The sequence below is a fragment of the Tachyglossus aculeatus genome, chromosome X1 (genome assembly GCF_015852505.1).
Source record: "Tachyglossus aculeatus isolate mTacAcu1 chromosome X1, mTacAcu1.pri, whole genome shotgun sequence".
Lineage (NCBI taxonomy): Eukaryota > Metazoa > Chordata > Mammalia > Monotremata > Tachyglossidae > Tachyglossus > Tachyglossus aculeatus.
In genome coordinates this window covers 53134221-53161133 of record NC_052101.1, presented here as the reverse complement: position 1 = coordinate 53161133, position 26913 = coordinate 53134221, and the positions used below count along the sequence as shown (strand labels likewise).

Below are 26913 nucleotides of genomic sequence, written 5' to 3'. Positions count from 1 at the left end.
AAAGGTACCAACGATGCAAGACACGCACAGGCTACATTTAAGTAGATTTAATGGGTAAGTGTTCTCCCTGATCAGTGCAGGGAGATGCTGATACAGCTGCGTCTGGGGAGTACAACAGATTGCTGTTGGTATCAGTCACAATGGTATCTCAATAGTCACGTCTGGATCAGTGCAAGGAGACCCAAGCATAGCTGCCCCCGGGGAGCCGCGGGGAATGCAGAAGGACGGTCTGCATGACCGGCCGTCGTGGGTCTCAGTGGGGGTGGGGGTGGCGGGGGAGAAGCACGTTTTTATAAGCTGTGCTGGTTTCATGTGGAACATTTGAAGGAGGGGGGCTATGGGCACGTTATCGCCTGGGGAAGTATCCTCCTGACCGAGTCTGGCACTTTCCCCACAGTCCAGACTTTTGTGTTTGTCCTTGCTCTGTGAGATAAAGACTACATTTCCAGAGTTGAGTTGTGCTGCAACTGGTGCAGGGATGTGGCTATTCATTATCAGTGGAAAGAGCCCGGGCTTTGGAGTCAGAGGTCATGGGTTCAAATCCCGGCTCCGCCACTTGCCCGAAGTCACCCAGCTGACAAGTCACTTCACTTCTCTGGGCCTCAGTTCCCTCATCTGTAAAATGGGGATTAAGACTGTGAGCCCCCCATGGGACAACCTGATCACCTTGTATCCCCCCAGCGCTTAGAACAGTGCTTTGCACATAGTAAGCGCTTAACAAATGCCGTCATTATTATTATTATTATTATCAGGGACCATCCTTCCTGGAATATGAATCAAGGGACTCACAGTTCTCGGATTGGCACCGGGGGTTACGTGGTGTGTTCATTCAGGTCTCGCGCTAGATTGGTTAAGTGCCACTAAGAGTCTGCCTCGTTATTCTTCCACAGTATTCCCCTTACACCACCCCAGTGCTTAGCACAGTGTCTGGCACATAGTAAGCACTTAACAAGTGCCACTATTATTGTTTCCTTAATGTATTTATATTCATAGCTGCCTCCCTCTAGACTGTAAGCTCATTGCGGGCAAGGAATGCATTTACCAACTCTGTTATATTGTACTCTCCCAAGTGCTCAGTACAGTGCTCTACATATAGTAAGTGCTAACTAAATACGATTGATTGGTATGCCCCGGCACTTAGTACAGTGCCTGGCACACTGTAAGCACTCAGCAAATACCCCCACTATTATTATTAAAGTGGTGGGCAATCAAAGGAACAGCTGTCTCCAGTTGCTGGGTGCCTGTGTACCAGAGTGGTTTAGATGGTCAAGAACAGGTGTGATAATAATAATAATAATAATAATTTTGGTGTTTAAGCACTTACTTTGTGCCAAGCACCGTTCTAAGCACCGGAGAAGATACAAGGTAATCGGGTTGTCCCACGTGGGGTTCAGAGTCTTAATCTCAATTTTACAGATGAAGTAACTGAGGCACAGAGAAGTGTGCCCAAGATCACACAGCAGACAAGTGGCAGAGCCGGGGTTATAACCCACGCCCTCTGACTCCGAAGCCTGTGCTCTTTCCACTAAGCCACGGAACAGGAATGATATTGAATGTCATTGTCGTGTATGCCCCCGGTTGCGGGGGTGGGGGGGAGGCCCAGGTTTTTACAGCGGACATCAGAGGCTTGGCCCCTGTCCTTGAGGAGTTTCCTTCCCACACAGGTATGAAATTCAAAAAGCAGAAAGTTGTAAACAGAAGGTTTAGGAACAGATTGAATACAGGTATTCATAAACGGAGGGTTCTTAGCGCTTGGAACCAAGTGTGGCTAATAGAAGTACAACTTCCTGCCTAAGCCAAGTCCTTTGGGGAGTTCTGAAAGGAAAGAATGCTGCTGCTGGCAGGTGAGGAAGTGGGGAACGATTAAAAAAAAAACTTGAGGTGGGGATGGGAGAGAAGGATTTTTGGATGAGTGTAGAATAAATCCCAGCTCCGCCGCTTGTCTGCTGTGTGACCTTGGGCAAGTCACTTAACTTCTCTATGCCTGAGTTACCGCATCTGTAAAATGAGGATTAAAATTTGAGCCCCTTATGAGACATGGACTGTGTCCAACCTGATTAGGTTGAATCTACCCCAGCACTCACTATGTTCCTGGCATATAGTAAGTGTTTAACAAATACCGTTTAAAAGAAAAATTCAGGCCTGGGGAGTAGGTTAGGATGACAGGGGTGGAGAGTCCCACAAGCCCAAGAAGCAGCTGAAGCATTTGGTGCAGATGGATCCTTCCTCTCCACCCTGAGGGAATAAACACAGGGGTGGAGCACTTGAATTGACCCTTTCTCCACCCCCGCCTCCCCCCACCTTCAGCCAACATGGCCCTGTGACCTCATCAAATGTCGGGTAAGAGATGTCAAGCTACCCTGGAGAAAACTGAGATTCTTCAGGAGTTACCCTAGCAGTCTATCTTTGTACCCTTTTTCAGTTAGGACAGTGGAGTTGGTTTCATTCTTTCATGGCTAGGTTCCTATCGGAGAGTTGCTTTGGGTTATTTTGTCAGAAAAAGAACAAGATCGTGTGGTATGCAGTGGTAAAGACCAATCAATCATCATCCATATGTTACTCCGTGAGTGTGAAGTCTCTGACAGGAAGAAAGTTAGACAGCCATTTTTGAGAAGTCTTTGTCTGCCCTTCGCATTTATGGCATTGGCGAATCTGCCTCGAAAGCTGAACAAAATGGAAGATGAAACTCCGACTCGTATGGACCAACTAACTACTTGAAGGTGTCCGGGCAATGAATCCTAGGGACCGTTTCTCTGAACGTCAGATTATCGATGGGCGTGGGTCCCGTTTTAGGGCAGAAGTGCTTGATACCATTACAGTTGGTGACATCGTAAATGACCTGCTGGATGAAAAGTAGCGTGAAGTTGCTCAGGTCTGTTGTCAGGTCAGTGACAGCTGAGTCCAAACCCTAACCTGGTGTCTGTGCTGCCGTTTTTGTTGGGTAAGGTGGCTTCGTAGTCTGATCAATCAGTGAATTGTATCGAGCACTTAATCTGTGCCGAGCTCTGCACTAAGCGCTTGGGAGAGTATGATAATGTCTCAGAAATCTGATGCTTTGTGATTAGGGGATTGATCACCCCTGAAATACTTCTTCCCATGAAGTGCTAAGAACTAATTTCCTTAACATCAAGTTTACACATGTATAAAATGGCTTTACCCTTTTTTGAACTCTTTCTCCTTTCCAGAAATCTTGAAGCCTCTCCTTTGGGCACTCTGTGGCTTGACCCTCATGACTCCCTGTTCCTGTTGCCTTGTTTTGTAGAATTAAGTGGGGAAAGGGAAGAATGCACTGGAAAATTAACTGCAAAAAATAAAGGTAAAGGGATGAAAGGACAAGCACAGGTGTGGGAGTCTGGAGACCAGAGTTTGAACCCCAGCTCTGCCACTGGTCTGCTGTATAACCTGGGGCAAGTCACTGAACTTCTTTGGGCTTCAGTTTCCTCACCGGTAAAATGAGAATAAGATCCCTGCTCTTCTTCCCTCTTGGATTGTGAGTCTCGTGTGGGACGAGGGGCCGTGTCCATTCGGGCTCTCTTCTTTGTATCCCGGTGCTTAGCACAGTGGTTTGAGCCACAGCGAGTGCTTAGTAAGTACCATAATGGTAACATAAGCTTCCTTTTTTGAACCCAATTCACCCTCTAAATCCCGGAAGTAATAATCTGAGTAATCATATTGTTTATTATTAGCCTGTCCTGGGCAGTCCAGACTGAAGATGGGTGCCTGCCCTGTTTCCCAAGGCCCGATGGGAACCAGTGGCTTTCTGAGGTGCTTCTCCAGACAGGGGCCGGGGGCTGGGTCATGACATGTCCAACCCGGTGTTTGCCGTGCCGCCTCTGAGCTGCCGAGTCTTGACTGCACCGTGCATTTCTGAGAAATGTTGCATAAGCAAGCAGCTCCTCTTTAGTTTTTCATTTCCTGTCTACCCAATAAGTACCAACCTAATTTCTAATATTCCTGATTCAAAGAAGACCATTAAAATTTTAGCCCTGCCAAATTATTCTTTGTAAAAGGCCTTTAATGTGAATTTCTCCTTTGAAGCCTTCCCCCCTCCCCCCGCCCCAAAACAAGTGAATATGCAACTTGTTTAGACAGGCATTTCAGAATGTCTGTGAAATCTTTGTTAGGAATGTGTTTCTCCTTACCTGCAATTTTAATGTTCCTCCTGGAGGTATAAATAATTACTAATTAAAATGAGCTACAGAGTATGGTAGCATTCCTCCACTGGCCTGAACCCCCTTTGACCAAGTACGGTCACGGGCCTTTTCGGTATCAGTGTGCCGAAGTGGAGTTGGGAAACGTCCCAGACTGCTAGGGACGGTGGGGCCTTGTGCAGTGTCCAGTGCCCACGGCGGAGTGATCCCCACGCCTCTGAGACGCTGCCGGGACAGGGGGAGGCACCGTGATCGTAGGACCTGAGATGATCCCGAGGGGGCCGAAGGGGACACCAGGCGGGCTGGAGAGCCTAGAGACACTCAGTGTTCAAGCCCATGGCTCCCAGCTGCTCTCTGCAGAGGTTCCGAGCCCCCTCCTGGTGACAGTTCTCCAGGCCCATGGCGGGAGGCGGATGTGGGAGGAATTGGGACGAGACGCTCACTGGAAGCCGTTCTGTTCTGGCTGTCTCTGGAATGGAGTGAGTAACTCTTCACCCCGCGCCTCACCAGGGGCTCTCTCTCTCACTTCTCCCTCTGGCATTTTGCCGTGTGGAGGCTCTGAATCTGTGCAGTTTGTCTTTACCGCCTTTTCAAGGGGGCTAGACCTGGTTTCGTGCCAGCATGAGGTGGATGAGAGTAGGATGGGGGGAACTGGGAGTTGAAGGGAGAACCCATCCTGGTCGGCCGGGCACAGGTTCTCGCCTCTTTTGGGGGTTTCCATGGGCAGCCTAGAGCTGACTGTGGTCTCCCCGGAAGCGTGGCAAGGGTAACGCTGTCATGCAGCTTTTGGGGACAAGGGAGGCTGGAGGCCGGGAGGGAGGGAGAGTGTGACCCTTCTCTCATCTCCTTCCCTCACCTCCAAGAGTCAGGTCGCCATGCTGGATTCACTCAGTAGGATGGCGGGCGTTGTGCCCAAGTCAGACCTGCTAATCGTCGGGCTGTGCTTTGCGTGCCCAGAGGAATGGGTGAGTTGGTGAGAGTCAGTCCCAGTCCCACAGGCCCAGTCCCTTCAAAGCAAATTGCCCGCCTTGTTACGGATAGTGATATCCACCCTCCACACTGAAAGTCACATGTCCCCTGAACCAAAGACTTGATTGAGCATGTTGATTTTCAGCAAGCTCTTTCAGGGGCAAGGGAGACAAAATAATCCCGGGCCATCGTCATGCCGGAGAGACTGCGGTACCACTTATGCCGCCCATCTGTCCTCGTTATATGCTCCACGGTGGGGGAGATTGGGCAGCCGGCGAAGCACAAGCAACCAATTTGGTTGCTCGCTGTGGTCTCTCCCAGGGGCTGGTTGGAGACGACTAGCGAATGAGCTTTCATTCTTGGAAAAGAATTCCAGACTGAGGGTGAAACTGAAGTCATTGTGTCCAACTTGAAATGGAAAGGGACTTGAGTTAAATTTTTTTCCTTCTCTTATTTTCTAGATTAACTGCTGAAGTACTGATCGAGTGCTGTGTTTCTTCAATGAGGAACTACAGGCTGATCTTCTGCCATAATCTCAAACAGCCATAAATCACCAAAGGATGCTTGCTCAGTGAGGATAGCTGGTGCGGAAACCATTTTTTAAACTTAGGTGTTTAAATACGCGAAGGTGAGTGGCGTCAGACAGCGGTGAGCACCTCCCGGCCCCTGGGTGGGTGCTAGAGAGCCTGTGGAGCTTGGCATGGGCAGGCCCTGAAAGACAGTTGCCTTCAAGGAGGATACAGCCTAATGGCGGAGACAGGACAAAAAGCAAAACCCAGGCAACCTGAAACAAAAAGGGCCAGGACACAGAAATGAGTAAACCATTGCATACTGGGTTGAGCTAGAGCACTTCGTTTTGGGCTTTCCATTTTTTTCTTGGGAATGATGAAAAATGATGATTTCAGCAACAAAAAAATGAGGGATATCAGGAGGTGAGAGTGCCCCACCTGGGAAAATAGCAGAGTGAATCCTGGGGCCGAATGGGGCCTCGTTATTGAAAATACCACCCTCCCCACTCCAAATCTGGAGCTGCTGGTGGGAGAGGGTATTTGTGAGTCGTCCCGACCCCTGGGAGCCTCCCTGAACACCCCCAGGACAGTATTGGGACCTTGGCTTCCCCACCCACCCTTTTGGTTATCTGAAAGATATGTCAGCTCCCAGGAAGCCGGTTGTATTAGGGTGAAAATCAGAAGGAGGGAAAATGGATTTTCTTTCTTTACTTTTTCCTCTTTTTTTTTTAAATACTCCAAGTAGTACATTTTCAGTTAAAATGAAAACAAAATGGCTGACCATCAGACGGTAAGACACATGGATTTTAAAAGGAAAGTTTTAGAAAAAGCTGTTCTCCACATTTTCCTTCCAAAGACCGATTTCATGTGATTTGGCACCATACCTTCTTGCTGCCCCCATCTTCCCCACTGAGGGTCCTGCAACATCTTTGTTAACATATTCTTCCCCTGGTCACCATTTTTCCCACCTGCCCTCTCCCCGTGGGCCTCTCCGCTCCTGGAGGCAGGAGTCCAAGCAGCTGGCCTGCCCCTTTTGAGGCAGCAGCTTCAGAGCAAAAGAGGCCGGCGGGTCTTTCAAAACACTTTCTGCAGAGGGGTGACTGTGACTCTGTATCCAGTAAACGTGCCGGGACCCAGAGAGCGGAGCTGTGAGCCATGTGAGGGAGGCTTCTGTGTCACCGATGGTATGAACCTGCCCCACGGGCCCTGCCTGCCTCCCATTTTAGGAAAGCGTCAGTGCCTAAAGGGGCAGCTCTACTTCCACTTTATTACTACTACTACTACTAGCAACTCCCCCCCCCCCCCCCCCCCAAAAGCTCAGGCTGCTTTGAGGGAACACTCTGCAGCTGCCCCCACTCCTTCAAGAGCGGGGCCTGGAGCCAAAGGGCTTGTGTTGGTACAGGCTGCCATTAACAGGAGCAGAACTCCTGAGCCCAAAGGGCAGGCAGGCATAGATTCAGTCATTCGGTCGTATTAATTGAGAGCTTACTGTGTGCAGGCACCGTACTAAGCACTTGTCCCTGCCCACAACAAGCTTACAGTCTAGATCACAGGAGCAGAAAGAAGAGGCCTAGGAGGGGAGCGGGCCTTGGATGCTGGAACAGGGGTAACGAGGGTGCGGGAAGGGTCTATGCTCTTTGAAGTAGGCATGTTTGTTAGCCACATTAACCATTACTTTTGCAGTGGAAATCAGTGCAGAGTAGCATTTAACATTGCTATGTGTCTGTTGTTCTATTGTACTCTCCCAAGCGCTTGGTACAGTGCTTTGCACACAGTGCTCAATAAATATGATGAATATATGAATGACTGAGAAACAATGAACTAAACCAAAGATTGAATGACTTGTCTGGTGCAGAAATGTCCCGTTGACTGCTAGACAAGAAGTGATGGTGAGGGGCAGTCCCCCAATTTCCGTAGGGTAGCCTGGGTGGGGCTGTGTGAGGTGGGAGGGGGGACGTATTAATTCTTCCCTGGCAGTGTTCAGTCAATCTGTGCTGTTTACCGAGTGCCCACTGGCAGAGTACAGCAGAAACAAAGCATGTGTTCCCTGTCCTCGAGGAGCTCTTATTCTCTGCCCCTCTGATCCATCTATTAGTCAATCAGGCCACACCTTCCTGCTCCTCAAAAACTTCCATTGGCCTCCCATTTTCCTCTGCGTCAAACCAGAACTCCTCACAGTTGGTTTCAAGGGTCTCTTCCAGGTCAGTTCTCCAACCCCACAACCCTCCAGTTCTCTCTCCGTTCCCAGCAAGCAGATCTGGTCTCCATACCCATTCAACATGTCCACTTGCTCCCCTGCCCTTCTCACCTCATTAAAAGAGTTGCCCCCTCCCTTCTTCCCGCGCTGGCTGCCATCTTTAATCCCTCTCTTCCCAACGGCTCCTTACCACTGCTGTCAAACATGCCCATGTATCCCCAGTCCTTAAAAAAACCAAAAAAAACACACCCTCCCGTGACCTCACAGCAACCTCCAATTATCTCCCTCTTACCATTCCTCTCCAAACTCCTGGGTGAGTTGCCTACGCTTCCTCTCTTCCAGCTGGCTCCCTGACCCTCTGCAATCTGGCTCCACACCCTCCAATCCACAGAAACAGCCCTCTAGGTCACCAGTGACCTCCTTCTTGCCAAATCGAATGGCCACTGCTCCATCTTAATCCTCCTCAACATTTTTGCTGCCTTTGACTCTGCGGACCACCCCTTTCTGGAAGTATTATCTAAACTTGACTTCACCAAAATCAGTCAATCAATCGTATTTATTGAGCGCTTACTGTGTGCAGAGCACTGTATTAAGCACTTGGGAAGTACAAGTTGGCAACATATAGAGACAGTCCCTACCCAACAGTGGGCTCACAGTCTAAAAGGGGGAGACAGAGAACAAAACCAAACGTACTAACAAAATAAAATAAATAGAATAGATATGTACAAGTAAAACAAATAAATAGAGTAATAAATATGTACAAACATACACATATACAGGTGCTGTGGGGAAGGGAAGGAGGTAAGATGGGGGATTGGAGAGGGGGAGAGGAAGGAAGGGGCTCAGTCTGGGAAGGCCTCCTGGAGGAGGTGAGCTCTCAGTAGGGCCTTGAAGGGAGGAAGAGAGCTAGCTTGGCGGATGGGCAGAGGGAGGGCATTCCAGGCCCGGGGGATGACGTGGGCCGGGGGTCGATGGCGGGACAGGCGAGAACGAGGTACGGTGAGGAGATTAGTGGCAGAGGAGCAGAGGGTGCGGGGTGGGCTGTAGAAGGAGAGAAGGGAGGTGAGGTAGGAGGGGGTGAGGTGATGACAGCCTTGAAGCCCAGGGTGAGGAGTTTCTGCCTGATGTGCAGATTGATTGGTAGCCACTGGAGATTTTTGAGGAGGGGAGTAACATGCCCAGAGCGTTTCTGGACAAAGACAATCCGGGCAGCAGCATGAAGTATGGATTGAAGTGGGGAGAGACACGAGGATGGGAGATCAGAGAGAAGGCTGTCAGAGAGAGAAGGACCAAAACTGTCCTTTCTCTGGCTTCTCCTCCTATTTCTGACTGTTCCTTTGCAGTCTCTTGCTGAGTCCTCCTTTGCCTCCCACCCTGTAACTTTGGTGGTGCCTCAAGGCTCAGTTCTGGGTCCCCTTCTTTACACCCACTTCTTCAGATAACTCATTCACTCCCGTGGCTTCAATCGACATCACACAGATGGTTCCCCAATCTACCTCTCCAGCTCTGACCTCTTTCCTCCGTAGTATCATGTTTCCTCTGGCTTCCAGCACATCTGTCTCTATTTGGATGACATGCCGACACCTTAAACTCCTCCATCACTGTCAACAGCACCACCATCCCCCCGTCTCGGAAGCCCATAACCTTGGCCTTGACTCTTCTCTCATTCACCCGCATATTCAGTCTGTCGCCAAATCATGTCAGTTGTATCTTCCCAACACCCCTACAATTTACCCTTTCCTCTCCATCCGAGCTACTACCGTGCTGATCGATTCATTATTCCCCACCTTGGCTACTCTATCAGCCTCCTCACTGACCTCCTCACCTCATATCTCCCATCTCTTCAATCCAGACTTCACTCTGCTGTCCAGATCATTTTTCTGAAAAAACATTTAGTCCACATCACTCTTCAGAAAACTCCAGTGGTTGCTTGTCCATCTCTGCATCTCACAGAAATGCCTTACCATCGACTTTAAAGCACTGTTGGCTCTCTCCCTCCTACCTACCCTTGCTGATTTCCTACTAATACCCAATCTGCACATTCCACTCCTCTAACACCAGCCTGTTCCTTGATCTCATCTGTCCTGTCGCCCATCCCTTGCTCATATTCTTCCTTGGCCCTAGAGCTCCCTCCCTCTTCATAGCCAACATTTCATCACTCCCCCCCCCTTCAGAACCCTCCTAAAATCACATCTTCCCCAAGAGGCCTTCTGAGACTAAACCCTTTAATTCCCCTATCCAGCCTCCCCTCTATGAGTTTAACTGTGTACCCATTAAGCACCTTGATACTCACCCTAGCTCCACAATACTTCATAAATTGTGCTCTACTCTTTCCCCTATCCCTAATCTATTTAAATGTGTTCTCCCCCCACCCCCACAGATTGTAAGCTCCTAGTGGGCAGGAAGACTACCAACTCTGTTGTTTTGTACCTTCCCAAGCACTTAATAAAGTGCTTTGCACACAATAGATAGCTCAATAGATAGCATTGATGGATTGATTTTTAACAGTACCACTCTACAGCCTCCTTCCCCATGGCCTGGAATCCCTAGTCCCTCCTAAAGCCAACAGACCATTGCCCATCCTGAATTCCCACCTCCTTTAGAACGCCTTTCCAGGTTGATTCCCACCCCCATCCCCAATTCTCTACAGGTGGAGGCTGAGATACAGGGAGCTCTTAAGTGAGAGGAAGGCAAAGCAAGGCCAGAGGCAGTCCCCTCAGAAAGAACCAAGCCTCGAAGGGCAATGCTCCCACACCTGGTTAGCGGCTTGCCACGCTTTCTTCCTGCGTGGCTTAGCTCTGACCCTGTCTCTGACTTGCCTGCCAAGAGCCCAAGCATTTGCTGGAGTGGGTCCCAGCTGTTTCTAGACACCATTTTTCCTGACATCCACAAGTGCACTTTGCAGCAGTATTTTGGTTGTGTTTGACTTGTTTATCTTCATCAAAAAAGCTCCCAGGTGAGGTGGGTAGGTATCCCTCCACAGCCTACTCCTGAGAGTGGTGTGTGGGAACCCAGGCTTGTTGATCTGTGGCCAGGTGGCTCTCCCAGGTGACCCACGTAACAGTGGCTGGGATCTGTTCCTGGCACTGCCATGGAGAAAACCCCCAGGACCGCCCCCGGCAAGTCCGTGACTGCTGTACCAGTGTACCCTGTTCCCCGCTTCTCTGTTTTTCCACTCCCCTGTCACCCCTGGCCATGCTGGGCCGAGCCTCACGTGCCCCAGCCCCTCTCCCGAACAAGGAACGTGGCCTTCCTTGTAACAAGGAACAAGGAACTAGAGCAAGTGGTTGGAACGATGGCGGCAACCACTCTTGCAGTTTTCCCAACTGTCATGCCCTGAGGCTGGAATCCAGTTGGATCTATCTGGAAGACTTGACAGATCAATCGGTCGTATTTACTGAGCACCCGCTATGTGTGGAGCACTCTACTAAGTACTTGGGAGAGTACAACAGATGGCAAGGGCCCCACGTTCTTCCTGGGGGGGCCATTTTCTTGCAAGGGACTAGCTGCCCATGGCCAAGTGTGGCTCTTGGGAAAGCTCCTCTTCCCCACCAACCCTCCTTCCCCTTCCTCTCCCTTCCTCTTTTTGGAGTCATCTTCAAATTTCACTATACCTGTTGTTCAGACTCCCCTGTGACGGTGCTCTACTTTGAAGATTGGCAAAAGCAATGTGAGGCACTGCCCTGTCCTGCTGGCCGACCGTAATCACGACCCCACTGAGCTCAAGACCCGGCCCGACCTCTGATCAGGCTGCCCCTGCAGAGTCTCTTGAGGGGAAGGGCAAGGACCTCGTCCCATGAAGAACGGTCAGAAAAGCCAGGGTCGGAATCCGGGCTTAGTGGCACTGATTCGTGCCAAACGTCCCATTTCCCGTAGCCCACCGGCTGGGACTTACCCACCGGCCTGGCTTCCGTGCTTGTGGTGACTCGGCCACTCTTGCTGTACAGGCTGCTAGCCCACTCGGCTTGCCCACCTCTGGGAACTTCAGGCCAATGGCCTGTGGAGCTCAGCGTAGTGTGGGAAGCCTCACTGGGGGTGGCTGTCCTTTGCACTGGGACCTGGCGGGCCCTGGGAGCCGTATTGGCTCGCTGACCCCAAACCCTAAGCATTTGGTCACACCACGTAGGGCACTGGACCTGCCTGGCTAGGAAGAGGAGGAGGGGACGTTGTCCCAGTCGGGGGGCTTAGTTAGTGCACATGGTAGAATTGCCTGTGTCCACGGATGGGAAGCGCGGGAAACATGGGGACCACATGGGAGACGTGTTTACTTGTCAAGCATCTCTGTTTTGTGTTGTCCCGTTGCCCCCCACCCCCGTTAATCACTGTAGCCTTTTTTTTTTTTTTTTGTCTTTCACTTGACAGGAAAGACAGCTTTGATTTCTGGCTGCAAAAAAGATATGAGGAAGAGCTCCTCCCCTTCCTTGAGTAACTGCAACTCCGTTCTTGCTCACAAAATATTTGGAATTCCACTTGATGAGCTGCAGCAGGGAGGACATCCAGACAATGAGGTTCCGTTCATAGTCCGTCATGTAGTGGACTATATAGAGGAACATGGTATATATTTCCTTCCTTTACTCTGAGTGCTAGCATGGGCACAGTTCAGCTTTTGTTTGCTTTAATTGCCATAGTTATCATTATTATTTCTCCTCTTTTTTTGATCTTGCAAGTTTTTTTTTTCTTTTCAACCTGTATTGCAAGCACCGAGAGGGAGCTAGGAAATTGCCTAGGCCTCATTTTTTAGACTTCCTGAAACTTTAAGTGGATTCCCACTCTTCTGAAATCATCGCCATCCAGGATGGGTCTCTTTATGGGGAGAGAGGAGGATTGAATGTTCCTTGGGGAGTGGGGATGCTTCATCCGGTTAGGGATGTTGGACCCAGAGTTCAAGTTGAACGTGGCAATCAACTAAGGGTTTGTAGAGCTTAGGAGGCAGATGGTTTAGCTGGATTGAACAGTGGTCCAAGAAAAAAAGCAAGTGTTCACTTGGCCCGAGGTGGACCTCCAGTTGATTTTTGCATCATTCCTAATTTAGGAGGTCTGGAGCAAGAAGGACTTTTTCAAGTCAACGGAAACGCGGAGACAGTGGAGTGGCTTCGGCAGAGATACGACAGTGGGGAAGATGTGGATTTGGTTAAGGAAGCCGATGTGCCCTCGGCCATTAGCCTGCTTAGGTTTTTTCTCCAAGAGCTTCCAGAGCCTGTTATTCCTGGCAGTTTGCATATCCACCTGATGCAGCTTTCTCGAGGTAATGTAGGGCTCACAGCTCCAAAGTACTCTGGTCTGCCTGTTTTTTGGCTCTGAAATCGTTGCCTCTGTGACAAGTGGGGGCTTGAATGCCTAGGGGGCGGGTTTAGAAGGGTGAGAGCCCTGTGGGGAGGAGGGAGCTTCAGACAGGCATGCTGCTGACAGGCAGCAGACTCAGTGGGCCCCTGTAAATGGCGCTGGTGTCTCGCCCTTTTTGCGCCATCCCAAGCATGTATTTCCGTGCATGGCACGCAGTGGGCTCACCAAGTACCGTCACTACTGCTTATTGACTCTCCAGCTCCGGCCTCCCGAGAGTTTGGCTGCACGCCCGCATCACCGCCAGCCTCTTCCCTTCCACTCTTGTTTTTCCTGCCCTCGTCCTTCCCATTGTCCGCCCTGTGCCTTCTCTCGGCACACCTTCTCTTGCCCAGGCCTTTTCTTAGCACCCTCTAGAACTTCTAGTGGCTCTCATCTACCGTCCAAGGCCCCGCTTCCCATTTTCTGAGCCATCTGGGTGCCTTTCTCACTTCCTTTCTTACCCTCTTCCATCCTGTGCTACCCCTCGGCAATCTCAGCATGCATGTGGTTGGTCATGGTGCCATCCCCTCACCCCTGTTCCTCTCATTCTTCAACTCTGCTGACCTCCTCTTATCCCCCCCGCGCCCCCCCCCCCCCACTCTCTCCAACTTGGGCACATACTCGATCTTATCAAGATTCATTGCGCCAGTTCCCTCCTTTGAAAGCCCACTCTCCAACCACACTTTTTTTTAACATGGTATTTTAGTGCTTACTATGTGCCAGGCACTGTTCTAAGCTCTGGGGTAGATTCAAGCTAATTGAGTTAAACAGTCCATGTCCCACATGGGGCTCACAGGCTTAATCCCCATTTTACAGATGAGGTGACTGAGGCACAGAGAAGTTAAGTGACCTGCTCAGGGTGACACAGCAAATAAGCGGCAGAGCCGGAATTAGAACCCAGGTCCTTCTGACTCCCAGGCTTGTTGCTCTGTCCAGTAGGCCATGCTGAGTCCCACATTGTCCTAACCTACTTCTCTTCCCCACCTTCACCCCCTGCCAAACGGTCCCATCTCTCTCTTTCCCCCGAGACGCTTCCGCTCTCTTGACCCCTTCTGTTTACCCCAAGCGGTCACATCCCTTTTAGATTCCATGCCCATCCTCCCTTCCCTTTATTCACAGATGCACATCCTCCGCACTGCCTTTTCCACGAACTCAACTCCCTACAGTTTGTGGGCTCTCCCTCCCCACGCTGCCAAACCCCCAACCCTGGATCACTGCCATGGTTCGCTTCCTCCACTCGTGCTGCGAAGAGCTGATGGCAGAAATCCAGGCACCAGGCTGACTTTGGCCCTTTCAGGTTCTTCCTTACTCTGGTCTGTCCTCTGCACAGTAACAGCACTTCTCCTACCTCCACCCCTTCCTTTCCATTTGAACGGCTACCACGCTTTCATATCCCAACTTGACTACTTCATTGGCCACCTCCTTATCCTGTCTGTCTTTTACTCTGTGGACATTTTCCCCACTCCTTTAGGTCCTCCAGTAGTTGCACAGTCCTTTCCTGCTGACTGCTGGCTTTTAAGGCACTCGATCAGTTCTCTCCCTCCTGCTTCTCTACTCTCTTCTTCCATTTCACCAATCAAATCAATGGTTTGTATTGAGCATTTACTGTTTGCAGAGCAATGTACTAAGCCCTTGAGGGAGAGTACAGTGCAACAGAGTTGGTAGACATGTTCCCTGCCCACCCTGACCTTAGAGTCTAGAGAATTACAGGCTTAGAGGCTTACAGTCTGAACAGTCAAACTGACCTACTCCCTAACCCCCGGCCTCTGTCTCTCCTGCCCCCCACCCTTTGACAGACCACCAATCTTCCCATCTTCGGAGGACTCCCGTGGTGAATTTCTCATCTCCCCATTTAACATCCTTCTGACTACAGCCAAATCTGCACCTAAACCACTTGGGTCCTAGCCCCTGAATCCTAGTGGTAATTTATTTTAGAGTCTGTCTGTCTCCCTCGCTGGATTTTCAGCTCTTCGAGGGCAAGATTCATGTCTACTAATTCTATAGTACTCTTCCAAGAGCTTAGTGTAGTACTCTACAACCAGTAGGTGCTCAGGAAATACTTTTGATTGCTCGGTGTCCCAGAGCAGTGACTGTGGAGAGCTGCCCACAGGAGGTGGAATCCAAACTGGGGGAATTGGGGTCTGCCACTTCTGAGGAGGTCCCAGGTCCACCCCCTTTCCTCTTAGCCCTTCTAGAAAGAGAGCGACACGGAGAATCTCCTTGTTGCTGCCTGCGTGGTCGTGCCCTCAGTAGGCTAGTCCTCCCACATGGCACATGGTTTTGTGGGCCAATGACTCCTCCTCCCCGTTGAGTGCCCCCTCTCCCGACAACCACACTCATCTTGCACCTTGTCTCTTGCCAGGCCCAGCAACTGCATGAAGAAATGCTCGCGGCGATGTTACCGAGAACTTGTGTAGTGTCTGCCCACTTTACCCACATGTGGCTGTTCTGTTAACCAGCTCCTGGGTTTTTACCCGTTCACCAGGTGGTCTTAGATCACCTCTCTCTCCCATGTGTTATTTCTGCCAAATGAGCCCATTCCTTGAGGGTAGGGAAGGTCTCCAGCAGTCTGCATTCTACACCAGTCTTAGTGCTGGGGAAGCTCCTGTCCTAAGTGCCCCTCGGCCTACTTTTGTTCTAAACCCCAGACTGCTCTGGTCTCCAGCCTGTGGAGCCCTGTATCATTTCTTCACATAGTCCATTTCCTCTCATACGTTTTCTCAGTTGGGTTCAGCTTGGGAATTATTTGTTAAAACAGTGTGTGCCCGTTATTGTTACATTGCAACAGGACTTCATACGGTAAGGTCACCCGTTGTAGTATACCTTCACATTTTTCTCTGAGACTCGGACTCTCCCACCCCGTTTTTTTCTCTTTTCTTGAACTTGTCATTTTTCCTGACATTTTGGGCTGTGTGCATATATTAGCCTCAGTAGTGCCCAATTTGTGGCTTCTGAATAATGTCAAAAGGCAGTGCTCTGGTTGCAGGGGTGGGCGGGTGGCCTGGTAACCCTGAATCTCATTCTTTTTTTCCATCCATTCATCCTGCTTCTGTCTTGGGGCATCTGATCTGTGTGCTCCCTGGACTATCTGGGAGCTGGTGAGACTGGGAAAGTGAAGGACGTGTTGGTGCTGGGTCCAGCCTGAATGTGAACGGGTGATGCTGGTATGTGGAGGAAAATTTAGTGGTTTGCTCAATGGGATGGAAGTCTTCCTCAGTCACCAAAGAGTGAGTTGTCTACCCACTCAGGACTCGGCTCATGGCTGCCGGGGTTGTTGCGTGGGTCTCCTGGCAGCCTCAAGGGGATGTCTTGACACCCCCTGGAAAGTCACAGAGCTTACGTAGCAGGCGAGTTCTCCAGATTATTTATAATTTTAACTTCAGCAATCATTCATGGAAGCATTCGAGTCTTCCCTGAATGCATTCCAAACTCATAGAACGAATAGTCTACACTCGCTGTCTCGAATTCCTCAACTCCAACCCTCTCCTAGATCCCCTCCAATCTGGCTTCCGTCCCCTATACTCCACCGAAAGTGCCCTCTCAAAGGTCACCTCCTTCCTGCCAAATCCAATGGCTCCTACACTATCCTAATCCTCCTGCACCTCTCAGCTGCCTTCGACACTGTGGACCACCCCCTTCTCCTCAACACGCTATCCAACCTTGGCTTCACAGACTCCGTCCTCTCCTGGTTCTCCTCTTATCTCTCTGGCCGTTCATTCTCAGTCTCCTTCGTGGGCTCCTCCTCCCTCTCACCTCCCCTTACTGTAGGGGTCCTCAAGGGTCAGTTCTCAGTCCCCTTCTGTTCTCCATCTATTCTCACTCCCTTGGTGAACTCATTTGCTCCCATGGCTTCAATTGTCATCTCTATGCTGATGACACCCAAATCTACATCTCCACCCCTGTTCTCGCTCCCTCCCTCCAGGCTCGTATCTCCTCCTGCCTTCAGGACATCCCCATCTGGATGTCTGCCCGCCATCTAAAACTCAACATGTCCAAGACTCAGCTCCTTATCTTCCCTCCCAAACCCTGTCCTTTCCCTGACTTTCCTGCCACTGTAGACGGCACTACCATCCTTCCCCTGTCACAAGCCCGCAACCTTGGTGTCATCCTTGACTCTACTCTCTCATTCACCCCACACATCCAAACGATCGCCAAAACCTGCCATCTCACCTCCACAACATTGCCAAGATCCGCCCTTTCCTCTCCATCCAAACCGCTACCTTGCTCGTTCAATCTCTCATCTTATCCCGACTGGATTTTTGCATCAGCCTCCTCTCTGATCTCCCATCCTCCTGTCTCTCCCCGCTTCAGTCTATACTTCACTCTGCTGCCCGGATTATCTTTGAACAGAAACGCTCGGGGCATGTCATTCCCCTCCTCAAAAATCTCCAGTGGTTGCCTATCAAGCACTTTGAATCAAGCGAAAACTCCTCACTCTCGGCTTCAAGGCTCTCCATCACCTTGCCCCCTCCTACCTCACCTCCCTTCTCTCCTTCTACAGCCCTACCCGCACACTCCGCTCCTCTGCCGCTAACCTCCTCACTGTGCCTCACTCTTGCCTGTCCCGCCGTCCACCCCTGACCCATGTCCTACCTCTGGCCTGGAATACCCTCCCTCCACACATCCGCCAAGCTAGCTCTCTTCCTCCTTTCAAATCCCTACTGAGAGCTCACCTCCTCCAGGAAGCCTTCCCAGCCCGAGCCCCCCTTTTTCTTCTCCTCCTCTTCCCCATCTCCCCCCTTCCCTCCCTCTGCCCTATCCCCTTCCCCTCCCCAAAGCACTTGTATATTTTTGTACATATTTATTACTCTATTTGTACATATTTATTACTCTATTTTATTAATCATGTGTACATAGCTATAATTCTATTTATTCTGATGGTATTGACACCTGTCTACTTGTTTTGTTTTGTTGTCTGTCTCCCCCTTCTAGACTGTGAGCCCGTTGTTGGGTAGGAACTGTCTCTATATATTCCGATTTGTACTTCCCAAGCTCTTAGTACAGTGCTCTGCACACAGTAAGCACTCAATAAATATGATTGAATGAATCCATAAATCTAGACCCTCCCACTGATGATGATGGAGAGTTCCTTCCCCCGGCCAGGCACCTGTAGCTCTCATGACATCTGTACTCATTGGGATGAGACAGGTAACCAGGCAGTCAATGGTGATTATTGAGCACTTATTATGTGTGGAGCACTCTGCTAAGCACTTTGCATAATTCACTACCAAGTACTCAGTTTACATGGCTCCTGTTATTCGAGCCTAACCGGGCAGGCAGGCAAGCCAGGCCAAGGCAGGATGTGTTTCCAGAGCCATTGAAAATTTTTATTCTTCTGGAATCAGTCAGTGATGTCCACTAACAGCCATTGACTGCTCAGCCCCATGCTTAGAAGTGCTCAGAGAGTACAATAGAAACAAAATGCACAGCTCCTGAATGCAGGAATGGGATTAGTTCTGACAGTTCAGCTGCATTGGATTACTTATTTTGATTTTGAATAGAACTCAGTTTCCAGTACTGAGAGCCTGTCTCAGTGTTAACAGTCCTTGTGAACATCTTCTTTATATACGGCTCTGTAATAGGGACTTTGGAAAACAAACCAAAGGAATAAAAACATATCCTTGTTCTCAAGAGGCTTACCATCTAATATTGGTGTGTGAGGGGACGGGGTGTGGGGCCGGGGGGTAATGGTCTCTTCTATCCCCTGCACATGTAAAGGTGATTGATTCTGGTGGTGCCGCCACTAGGATTACCTGGGTGGAAAGCCAGTGCTTACGTTTGGAATACTTAGGACAGAGAACCTTTAGAAATAGTTCTGAGGTGATATGGTGTGAAGTGGACCAGGCCCAATTGTCACTGAGGAGCAGAGGTAAATGACATGATCATGAAGACCCTGATTTAACAGTATATCCCTTCCAAAGGACTAACGGCACACTTATGTATGCATGCGCCTCTGAGAATGCACCTCAGTGTAAGGAATGATGTAGAAGAATGATAGGGCCTTTGGAAAATTCTGCTGAGATAACTGAGCTAAGGAGGGTTATTGTCTCTGGGCAGAATCAGTGGTCACAGCCTGCCTGTCCTTGATTTTCCTGGCCACCTGAATGGACAAAGACTATGAAATGATCTTACTGCTGTTGGCCAGTTATGATTCCCCAGGTGTGGGTAGTTACTGGTGCTGGTCAAGTGTAGTAAGACTGTCCAAGACCGTCACATGTCAAGACTGAACTCCTTGTCTTCCCTCCCAAACCCTGCCCTCTCCCTGACTTTCCCATCTCTGTTGACGGCACTACCATCCTTCCCATCTCACAAGCCTGCAACCTTGGTGTCATCTTTGACTCCGCTCTCTCATTCACCCCTCACATCCAAGCCGTCACCAAAACCTGCCGGTCTCAGCTCCGCAGCATTGCCAAGATCCGCCCTTTCCTCTCCATCCATACTGCTACCCTGCTCGTTCAAGCTCTCATCCTATCCCGTCTGGACTACTGCATCAGCCTTCTCTGATCTCCCATCCTCGTGTCTCTCCCCACTTCAATCATCATCATCATCATCATCAATCGTATTTATTGAGCACTTACTGTGTGCAGAACACTGTACTAAGTGCTTGGGAAGTACAAGTTGGCAACACATAGAGACAGTCCCTACCCAACAGTGGGCTCACAGTCACAATCCATACTTCATGCTGCTGCCTGGATTGTGTTTGTCCAGAAATGCTCTGGGCATGTCCCTCCCCTCCTCAAAAATCTCCAGTGGCTACCAATCAATCTGCGCATCAGGCAGAAACTCCTCACCCTGGGCTTCAAGGCTGTCCATCACCTCGCCCCTTCCTACCTCACCTCCCTTCTCTCCTTCTACAGCCCAGCCTGCACCCTCCGCTCCTCTGCCACTGATCTCCTCACCGTACCTCGTTCTTGCCTGTCCTGCCATCAACCCCCGGCCCACGTCCTCCCCCGGGCCTGGAATGCCCTCCCTCTGCCCATCCGCCAAGCTAGCTCTCTTCCTCCCTTCAAGGCCCTACTGAGAGCTCACCTCCTCCAGGAGGCCTTCCCAGTCTGAGCCCCTTCCTTCCTTTCCCCCTCGTCCCCCTCTCCATCCCCCCATCTTACCTTCTTCCCCTCCCCACAGAACCTGTATATATGTATATATGTTTGTACATATTTATTACTCTATTTATTTTGCTTGTACATATCTACTCTATTTTATTTTGTTAGTATGTTTGGTTTTGTTCTCTGTCTCCCTGTTTTAGACTGTGAGCCCGCTGTTGGGTAGGCACTGTCTCTATATGTTGCCAACTTGTACTTCCCAAGCGCTTAGTACAGTGCTCTGCACACAGTAAGCGCTCAATAAATACGATTGATTGATTGATTATTGCATCAAAGCCTTTCTTTGGGTACTGGGCTAACAGCAAAGGTTCAGTGCAAGAGATCATATATTGTAGAGGGAAAAGAATGATTGAGTCATTTGTGTTGGCAAGAAGAGAAGGATGCATCTCCAGTGTGGATAGAGCACTGGTACCCTGGTTTATGTGTTTTTCTTTGGTAAACAGAGCCCATGGTCTTAGCCCTTAGACTTGGAGTGTTGGAATATTGACCAAAAAGTGATGGTGGTGGTGATGAAATCAATCACTGGTATTTATTGAGCACTTAGTCCCAGAGCACTGCACTAAGCACCTGAGAGAATACAGTGCAACAGAGTTGGTAGACACATTTCCTCCCCACAACGAGCTTACAGCCTCCCATTGGGAGGCTGTCAGGACTAACAGACAACGTGTGTGAGTTAGTGGTCTGGCACTAAACCACAGGTGTTCTAACTTCTCTGCTAGTCACTTCCCACTGGAGCACAGAGGGCAGCGAGCGAGTAGCCGGGCGTGCATGAGCACACTGCAAAGCGCGCTGGAAGAAGTTGGGTGTGCGGGACCCTTTATGGCCAAGGTGACCGCTTCCTAGAGCCATTTCTGTGCCCGAGATGCCACGATCTGGCAGGGAGCAGCCGTGGTCTTGGCCTCCTTTAGCTATCTTTCCAGGATTCCAGCAGAGCCTGTCCACCTCCTGGAACACCCTCGGTAGTTCTGTGGTCCAAAACCGCAGCCTCAGCGGTTAGAGCCGGAATTTGAACACTCCTTTTCAAGCTGTAATGTGGGTTCCTGCGCTGCCTCCCATCCTCTAACTCTGGGAGCCCCTCAAAGTTCAGTTGTGAGTCTCCTGTTCTCCATCTACACCCACTGCCTTGGAGAACTCATTCGCTCCCAAGGCTTCAACTACCACCTCTGGGCAGATGATTCCCAAATCTACATCTCCAGCCCTGATTTCTCTCCCTCCCTGTTAAGTCTCACATTTCTTTCTTCCTTCAAGAGATCTCTATTTGGATGTCCCTCCGACACCTCAAACTTAACATGTCCCAAACAGAACTCTTTATCTTCCCATCCAAACCCTGTCCTCCCTTTGATCATTCCATCACATTAGGCAGCACCAACATCCTTCCCGTCTTGCAAGCCCCAAAACCTTGGCATCATCCTTGACTCCTTGCTCTCAATCAACCCACATAATCAATCTACCTAGTAGACAGAGCATGTGCCTGGGAGTCAGAAGGACCTGGGTTCTAATCCCGGCTCTACCACTTGCCTGCGGTGTGACCTTGGGCAAGTCACTTAACTTCTTTGTGCCTCTGTTCCCTCATCTGTAAAATGGGGATTAAGACTGTGAAGCCACATGTGGGACAGGGACTGTATCCAACCTAATTTGCTTGTATCCACTCCACCGGCCTGGCACATTGTAAGCACCTAACATACCATTATTATTATTGTTCTTATTCAATAAATCCTTTCAGTTCAGCCTTCGTAACATCAATAAAATCCACCTTTTCCTCCATCCAAACTGGTATTACGTTAATCCAATCTTGCCTTGATTACTGTATGAGCCTCCTTGCTGACCTCTCTCCCTCCTGCTTCTCCCCACTCCAGTCCACATTTCATTCTGTTACCTGGATCATTTTTCTACAAAAACGTTTAGTCTGTTTCTCCACTCCTCAAGAACCTCCAGTGGTTGCCCATCCACTTCCTCATCAAATAGAAACTCCTCACCATCAGCTTTAAAGCATTCCACCACCTCACCCCTCCTATCTCACCACTCTTCTGCTACAACCCAGCCTACACATTTCACTCCTCTGTCAACCTACTGACTGTACCTAGATCTTGTCTGTCTGACTGTCGACCTCTCGCCCACGTCCTGCCTCAGGCCTGCAATGCCATCTCTCTTCACATCCGATAGACGATAACTCTCCCCACCTTCAAACCCTTATTGAAGGCACATCTCTTCCAAGAAGCCTTCCCTGACTAAGCCCTCACTTCCTGTTTTCCCACTCCCTTCTGCATCTCCCAGATTTGCTCCCTTTATTCACCCTTCCCTCAGCCCCACAGCACATATACATATCTGTGATGTATTTGTATTCTGGTCCGTCTCCCTTTCTAGACTGTAAGCTTGTTGTGGACAGGGAATGTGTTGTACTCTCCCTAGTACAGTGCTCTGTACATAGTAAGCACCCAGTAAATACAACTGATTGATTATTCCTAGTCTCCAGAGGCCCCAAACCCCTTCTCTTTCCACCAGACTCACAGCGGGGCTAGAGGTTGAAATTGGCCATCTATCTAAACCTGGCTTGGGCTTCCACTAAAAGACTGTCCTTATGTTTTACAGATGATAATAACGAAGATGAATTTGGAAGAAAGCTGAGGTTCGTCTTGCAGCAGCTTCCACGTGTTAATTACAGCTTGTTGAAGTTTCTGTGCAGGTTTTTAGCCAACGTAGCCTCTCATCATGAGGAGGTCTGGTCTGCGAGCTCTTTGGCTGCTGTCTTTGGGCCCGATGTCTTCCAGTAAGTGCCTTCCACCGGCTTCTGAGTCTCATCTGAAAAAAATCACAGACTTCTTTCTTCAGGCCTGTCCGGTTAGGTAGCGCCCTTTTCCAGAAGCTCAAAGGGCCATATGATCTATTCTCTCTGACATAAAGATCTGATGAATCCATGTAGCCTTCTTGGGAAGAGATAGGGGGTGAGTGGGCCCGGTTAGCTCCACTTTATCGACATGAAAACCAAGGTGCAAGAATGGCGAAGTGACTCGCTCGAGGCCATGAAGTGAGGGAATGATGGGCCTGGGAATGGCGGCCATAATTCCTGCCTCATCCCACCGTACCAGGTTGCCCGGGGCGTAGTTGAAGTCAAAGCAACCGAAAAGAAGTGTCTTCTCTTTCCCGTGGTTGAAATTTTGGTGTCTCTCTTGGATGAGGACATTAGCTCAGAAGTTGTAATCTAGTTTGGACTTTTCATTACTAGCATTTACACTGATGTGGAAGATCTGAAAGAGCAAGAGATCGTAAGCAGGATAATGGCTGGGCTTCTAGAGAACTACTATGAATTCTTCGAGAGTGAAGAGGAGGACTTTTCATCTACTAATGATTTGAGCTCAGTCACTGAACAGGTGGGTGTACTGAAGCATACTGTGGTTGCTCAGCATCTCGCTTTACCTTGACTCTGGGGGGTTCTGGTGGGAACTGCAGATCCCTTTCTCTGATCAGGGACTTTCAGCGACAGTGTAGCCATGTGGAACACAGTTGCTTCCAGAGCCCCGCTTCCGGTTGAATGGGGAACCTTGGTGGCTCTTATTTTTGAAACCCGGGCGTACTGTGCGTCCCGGATCTCGTGGAGTCTGCCCTGCTGCCCGCTAGTTTGGGTGGCTTGGGCTTTAAGGAGGGAAGCTGCCTGTTATTTCACTTTCCCAAGCGAGGGGTCGCCGAGGAAGGAGAGCAAGATCCAGGGCATGGCGAATGGATCAAAGTGGAGGGCATTCAGCAGGTAAGATTTGTGTGAAATGTGGAGAGAAACAAGTAGTGAAACCCAAGTCGATTCAAGTGACATGTTCTGTCAAGTGACGGAACAAATCACTATCGGGAGCCAGGAATTCACCTCGGAGGCTGTCAGAAAGATTTTGATGCACTGTCCTATCAGAGCAGCGGCATAGTATCAGGTGCCCAAATGGAAAATGCTTCCAAGCGGCCGGTGTTGCCTGCCTTCCATGGTCGTGGGGAGGTTTGGTTCTGGGACCGCAGCTACAATTGCATTTTGATCCGCTCGCAAATGGTCCCCTAAAGGCCCGGTGTCCAGACTCCCAAGAAGGTCCCTTGCGCAGCATGGCATGAGACCATATGGTGTTCACCTTGCCTGAAAACTACGTTTGAGAGGAGCATGCCCATCTGCTCACGCCCAGTGATGTCTGTGAGGTTCTCTTAAGGAGCCTTTCCCGTCGGGCCCATGCAGGTTTCCGTTCTTTAACCGACTCCCAGGAAGCTGGCCTCTGTGCTTATTAGGCCACTTTCTCCAGAAACCTGCCCAGTGAGCATTTGGTTCAAGCCCGTGACTTTTAAGGAGGCCACACATTTAGGAGACGTACAGGTGTGTGCATGAAAGTAAAGGGGGCATATGTGAAGAAAATGTGTGGGTGGAATCTGGAGCCTGAGTTGGCGACAGAATTTCTGGCACAAGTTCTCAGTTGTCAGCCACCATATGCAGTCGCCGCTTCAGAAAATCTAGTAGGAAGAGAGTAGAAGTCACAAATAGTTCCCCTCCAACTTCCAATTAGCCTGTGAAAGCAGAGGGAACAGCAGCGGCGCAGGAGAATCCATGGGGATTCATTTTTCTTCAGTGCCACTTGTTTCAGAATTGTGCTCCTCTCCACCTCCTCCCCCGCCAGCCTGCCCTGTGGTTTTCTAGCAGGTTCACAGGAGTTTATCGTACTTTTTGTTTAATCTTCCCTCTTGGCCCAGATTGGTGTTAGAAAGTATCTGATTGCTAAAGACTCCATTCCAAAATTTAGCCTTGACTTTTTGGGACTTGGGAGTGGAATGCTTCCCCTCCAGTTCCCCTGATGATACTCGACACGATCCTTTCAAAGCCTTCTTAGCAGCCTTCCAGGCTGCCGCCTTTCACAGTCCTGTGTCATTCTGGCCCTCTTCCCCTCCCAGGTTGGGGGACAGGCCCTGCTCCTAACCTTATTCTTTGGGACTGGGACCTGAATACATTGGGCATGAGGAGGATGGGAAAAAAAAACCCCAATTCACTCTGGCTCAAATATAACCTGAGTTAAATTTTGAAGGAGGATCGGGCAGGAGTGGGCCCCTGCTTTGCGGCCCAGTTAAGGAGCAGACAGATTTGCCTGTGCTGAAGAAACAGCTTGGGAGCTTACCGACCTGCATGTAGAATTCCCCTGGCCCCATGCCACTTGGTGGCTACTCCAGTCTCAACTTACTCTCCATCCGAGCTGTTGGATTTCTCTGTTCGGCCCAGACAGTAAGAGGAGGCAGAGCGTAACTTGTTTCCCGGAGACATTCTGCTAAGGTGCTGAATCTAAGAGGGGCTTATCCTCTAGTAGGATCTGCGCCTCGCAAGCTTATTTTTCCCAAGTAGACGAGAACCTTGATTTGACCCACAAGGGTGATGTGATTATAAAAGCGTCTGAGTGAAACTGGCCCTTTTTTAAACTGTACACAACCCTGATTGAATAACATTTCAATGAATTTAAGTGCTTGTGCATAATGCTTTCTCACCCGTGAATGAAAAATTAAATAGTTCCACTAATCTCTAGACTTGTGGTTAGCGCCTGGCCCATTTCTGTAAACCTTTTGGGATTTGGATGAAGGAACAAAAATCTCTCCTTCCTTTCTTCTTGGAGTCTTGCTTATGTTGGGACTTTCTCACATAGAACTAGAAGCCTCTCACGGACCACGGTAGTGTGGGGGTGTTGAGAAGAGAGAAGGAGGTGTGAGAGGAGATGGGTCAAGCCCACCTCTGGAAATGTGCTAAGGGAATAACAATAAGAATCACAGTATTATTAAGCACTTAACTGTGTGCCAGTCACTGTACTAAGTGCTGGGGTAGATACAAGATCATCCCACCCACATGGGTCCCCACACGTATGTAGTAGGGAGAAGGTGTGCTTGTGGCGGGTTCCTGAAGTAACTGTGAGTCCAGTGGACTGAAGATGGAGGTGATGGAGATATAACTCTGTCTCTTTGTACATTTGAGAAGGCAGACAGCAGCGTTCTCCACAAGCTGGAGCCTGGAGAGCTGGCATTTCACGGGGCCCTAGAGAGGGAAATTCCCACAGTCCGAGGAGGAAGAGCTGTAAGTACGGGCGAGGAGACTTCAGCATGGGAACAGAGGCAGTGGAGGGCAGTTTCAGAGCAATCTTTGGAACGGATGGGGAATCGACGACGTTCTTCGAGGGAGTGGGGGATCAGCCTAGAAGAGCTCCTTGGGATCTCTCCTAGGGTGGGAGGGGTGTCTGAGGTGAGAGTTCCTTGTCTAATTTGAGAGAGGGAGAGAGAGAGTGTGTGTGTGTGTGTTTGTGTTGGGGGGCAGGAGAGGGAGTTCCAGTGTCACGCTCTACTAATTTAGAGAACATGACCTTGTCCAGCAGGCTCTGTTCTTTGGTTTGTCATGGCACTTTTCTACTACAGTTATCACATTGGCTCCATCCAAGCAGCTGCTGAAAACAATGCAAGAAAAAGCCTGTCTGGCTATTAGCTGATAGTTCATCCCTTGCGTCTTTTGTGAAAGATTTTGCTATTCCTGGAAGCTTTTTAACTCTGTGCCCAATAAATTCTAGACCAGACCAGTTTTTGCACTTTGCACAAGATTCCTGGGGTGCCAGTTGTAAAGTATTGGATCACGTCTTCACCTAAAATTCTGAGAACAAATCCCCCGCCCATTCTTGCCC

General features: G+C 49.8%; 1 protein-coding gene across 6 annotated transcripts in view; it reads left to right on the top strand.

The window, feature by feature from the left end:
• The window catches only part of FAM13B (family with sequence similarity 13 member B), a 92889-nt gene that overhangs the window by 10737 nt on the left and 55239 nt on the right, over positions 1 to 26913 (top strand). For 4 of the 6 annotated variants that reach the window (XM_038772635.1, XM_038772632.1, XM_038772633.1 and 1 more), the window contains exons 2-7: positions 5582 to 5748; positions 12189 to 12380; positions 12859 to 13071; positions 22841 to 23018; positions 23475 to 23619; positions 26223 to 26318. In XM_038772635.1, the coding sequence (XP_038628563.1) occupies positions 12224 to 12380; positions 12859 to 13071; positions 22841 to 23018; positions 23475 to 23619; positions 26223 to 26318 (789 nt within the window). In that variant the 5' untranslated portion in view covers positions 5582 to 5748; positions 12189 to 12223. The remainder of the gene's footprint in view (positions 1 to 5581; positions 5749 to 12188; positions 12381 to 12858; positions 13072 to 22840; positions 23019 to 23474; positions 23620 to 26222; positions 26319 to 26913) is intronic. The other 2 variants (XM_038772636.1, XM_038772634.1) reach the window with 1 other exon arrangement.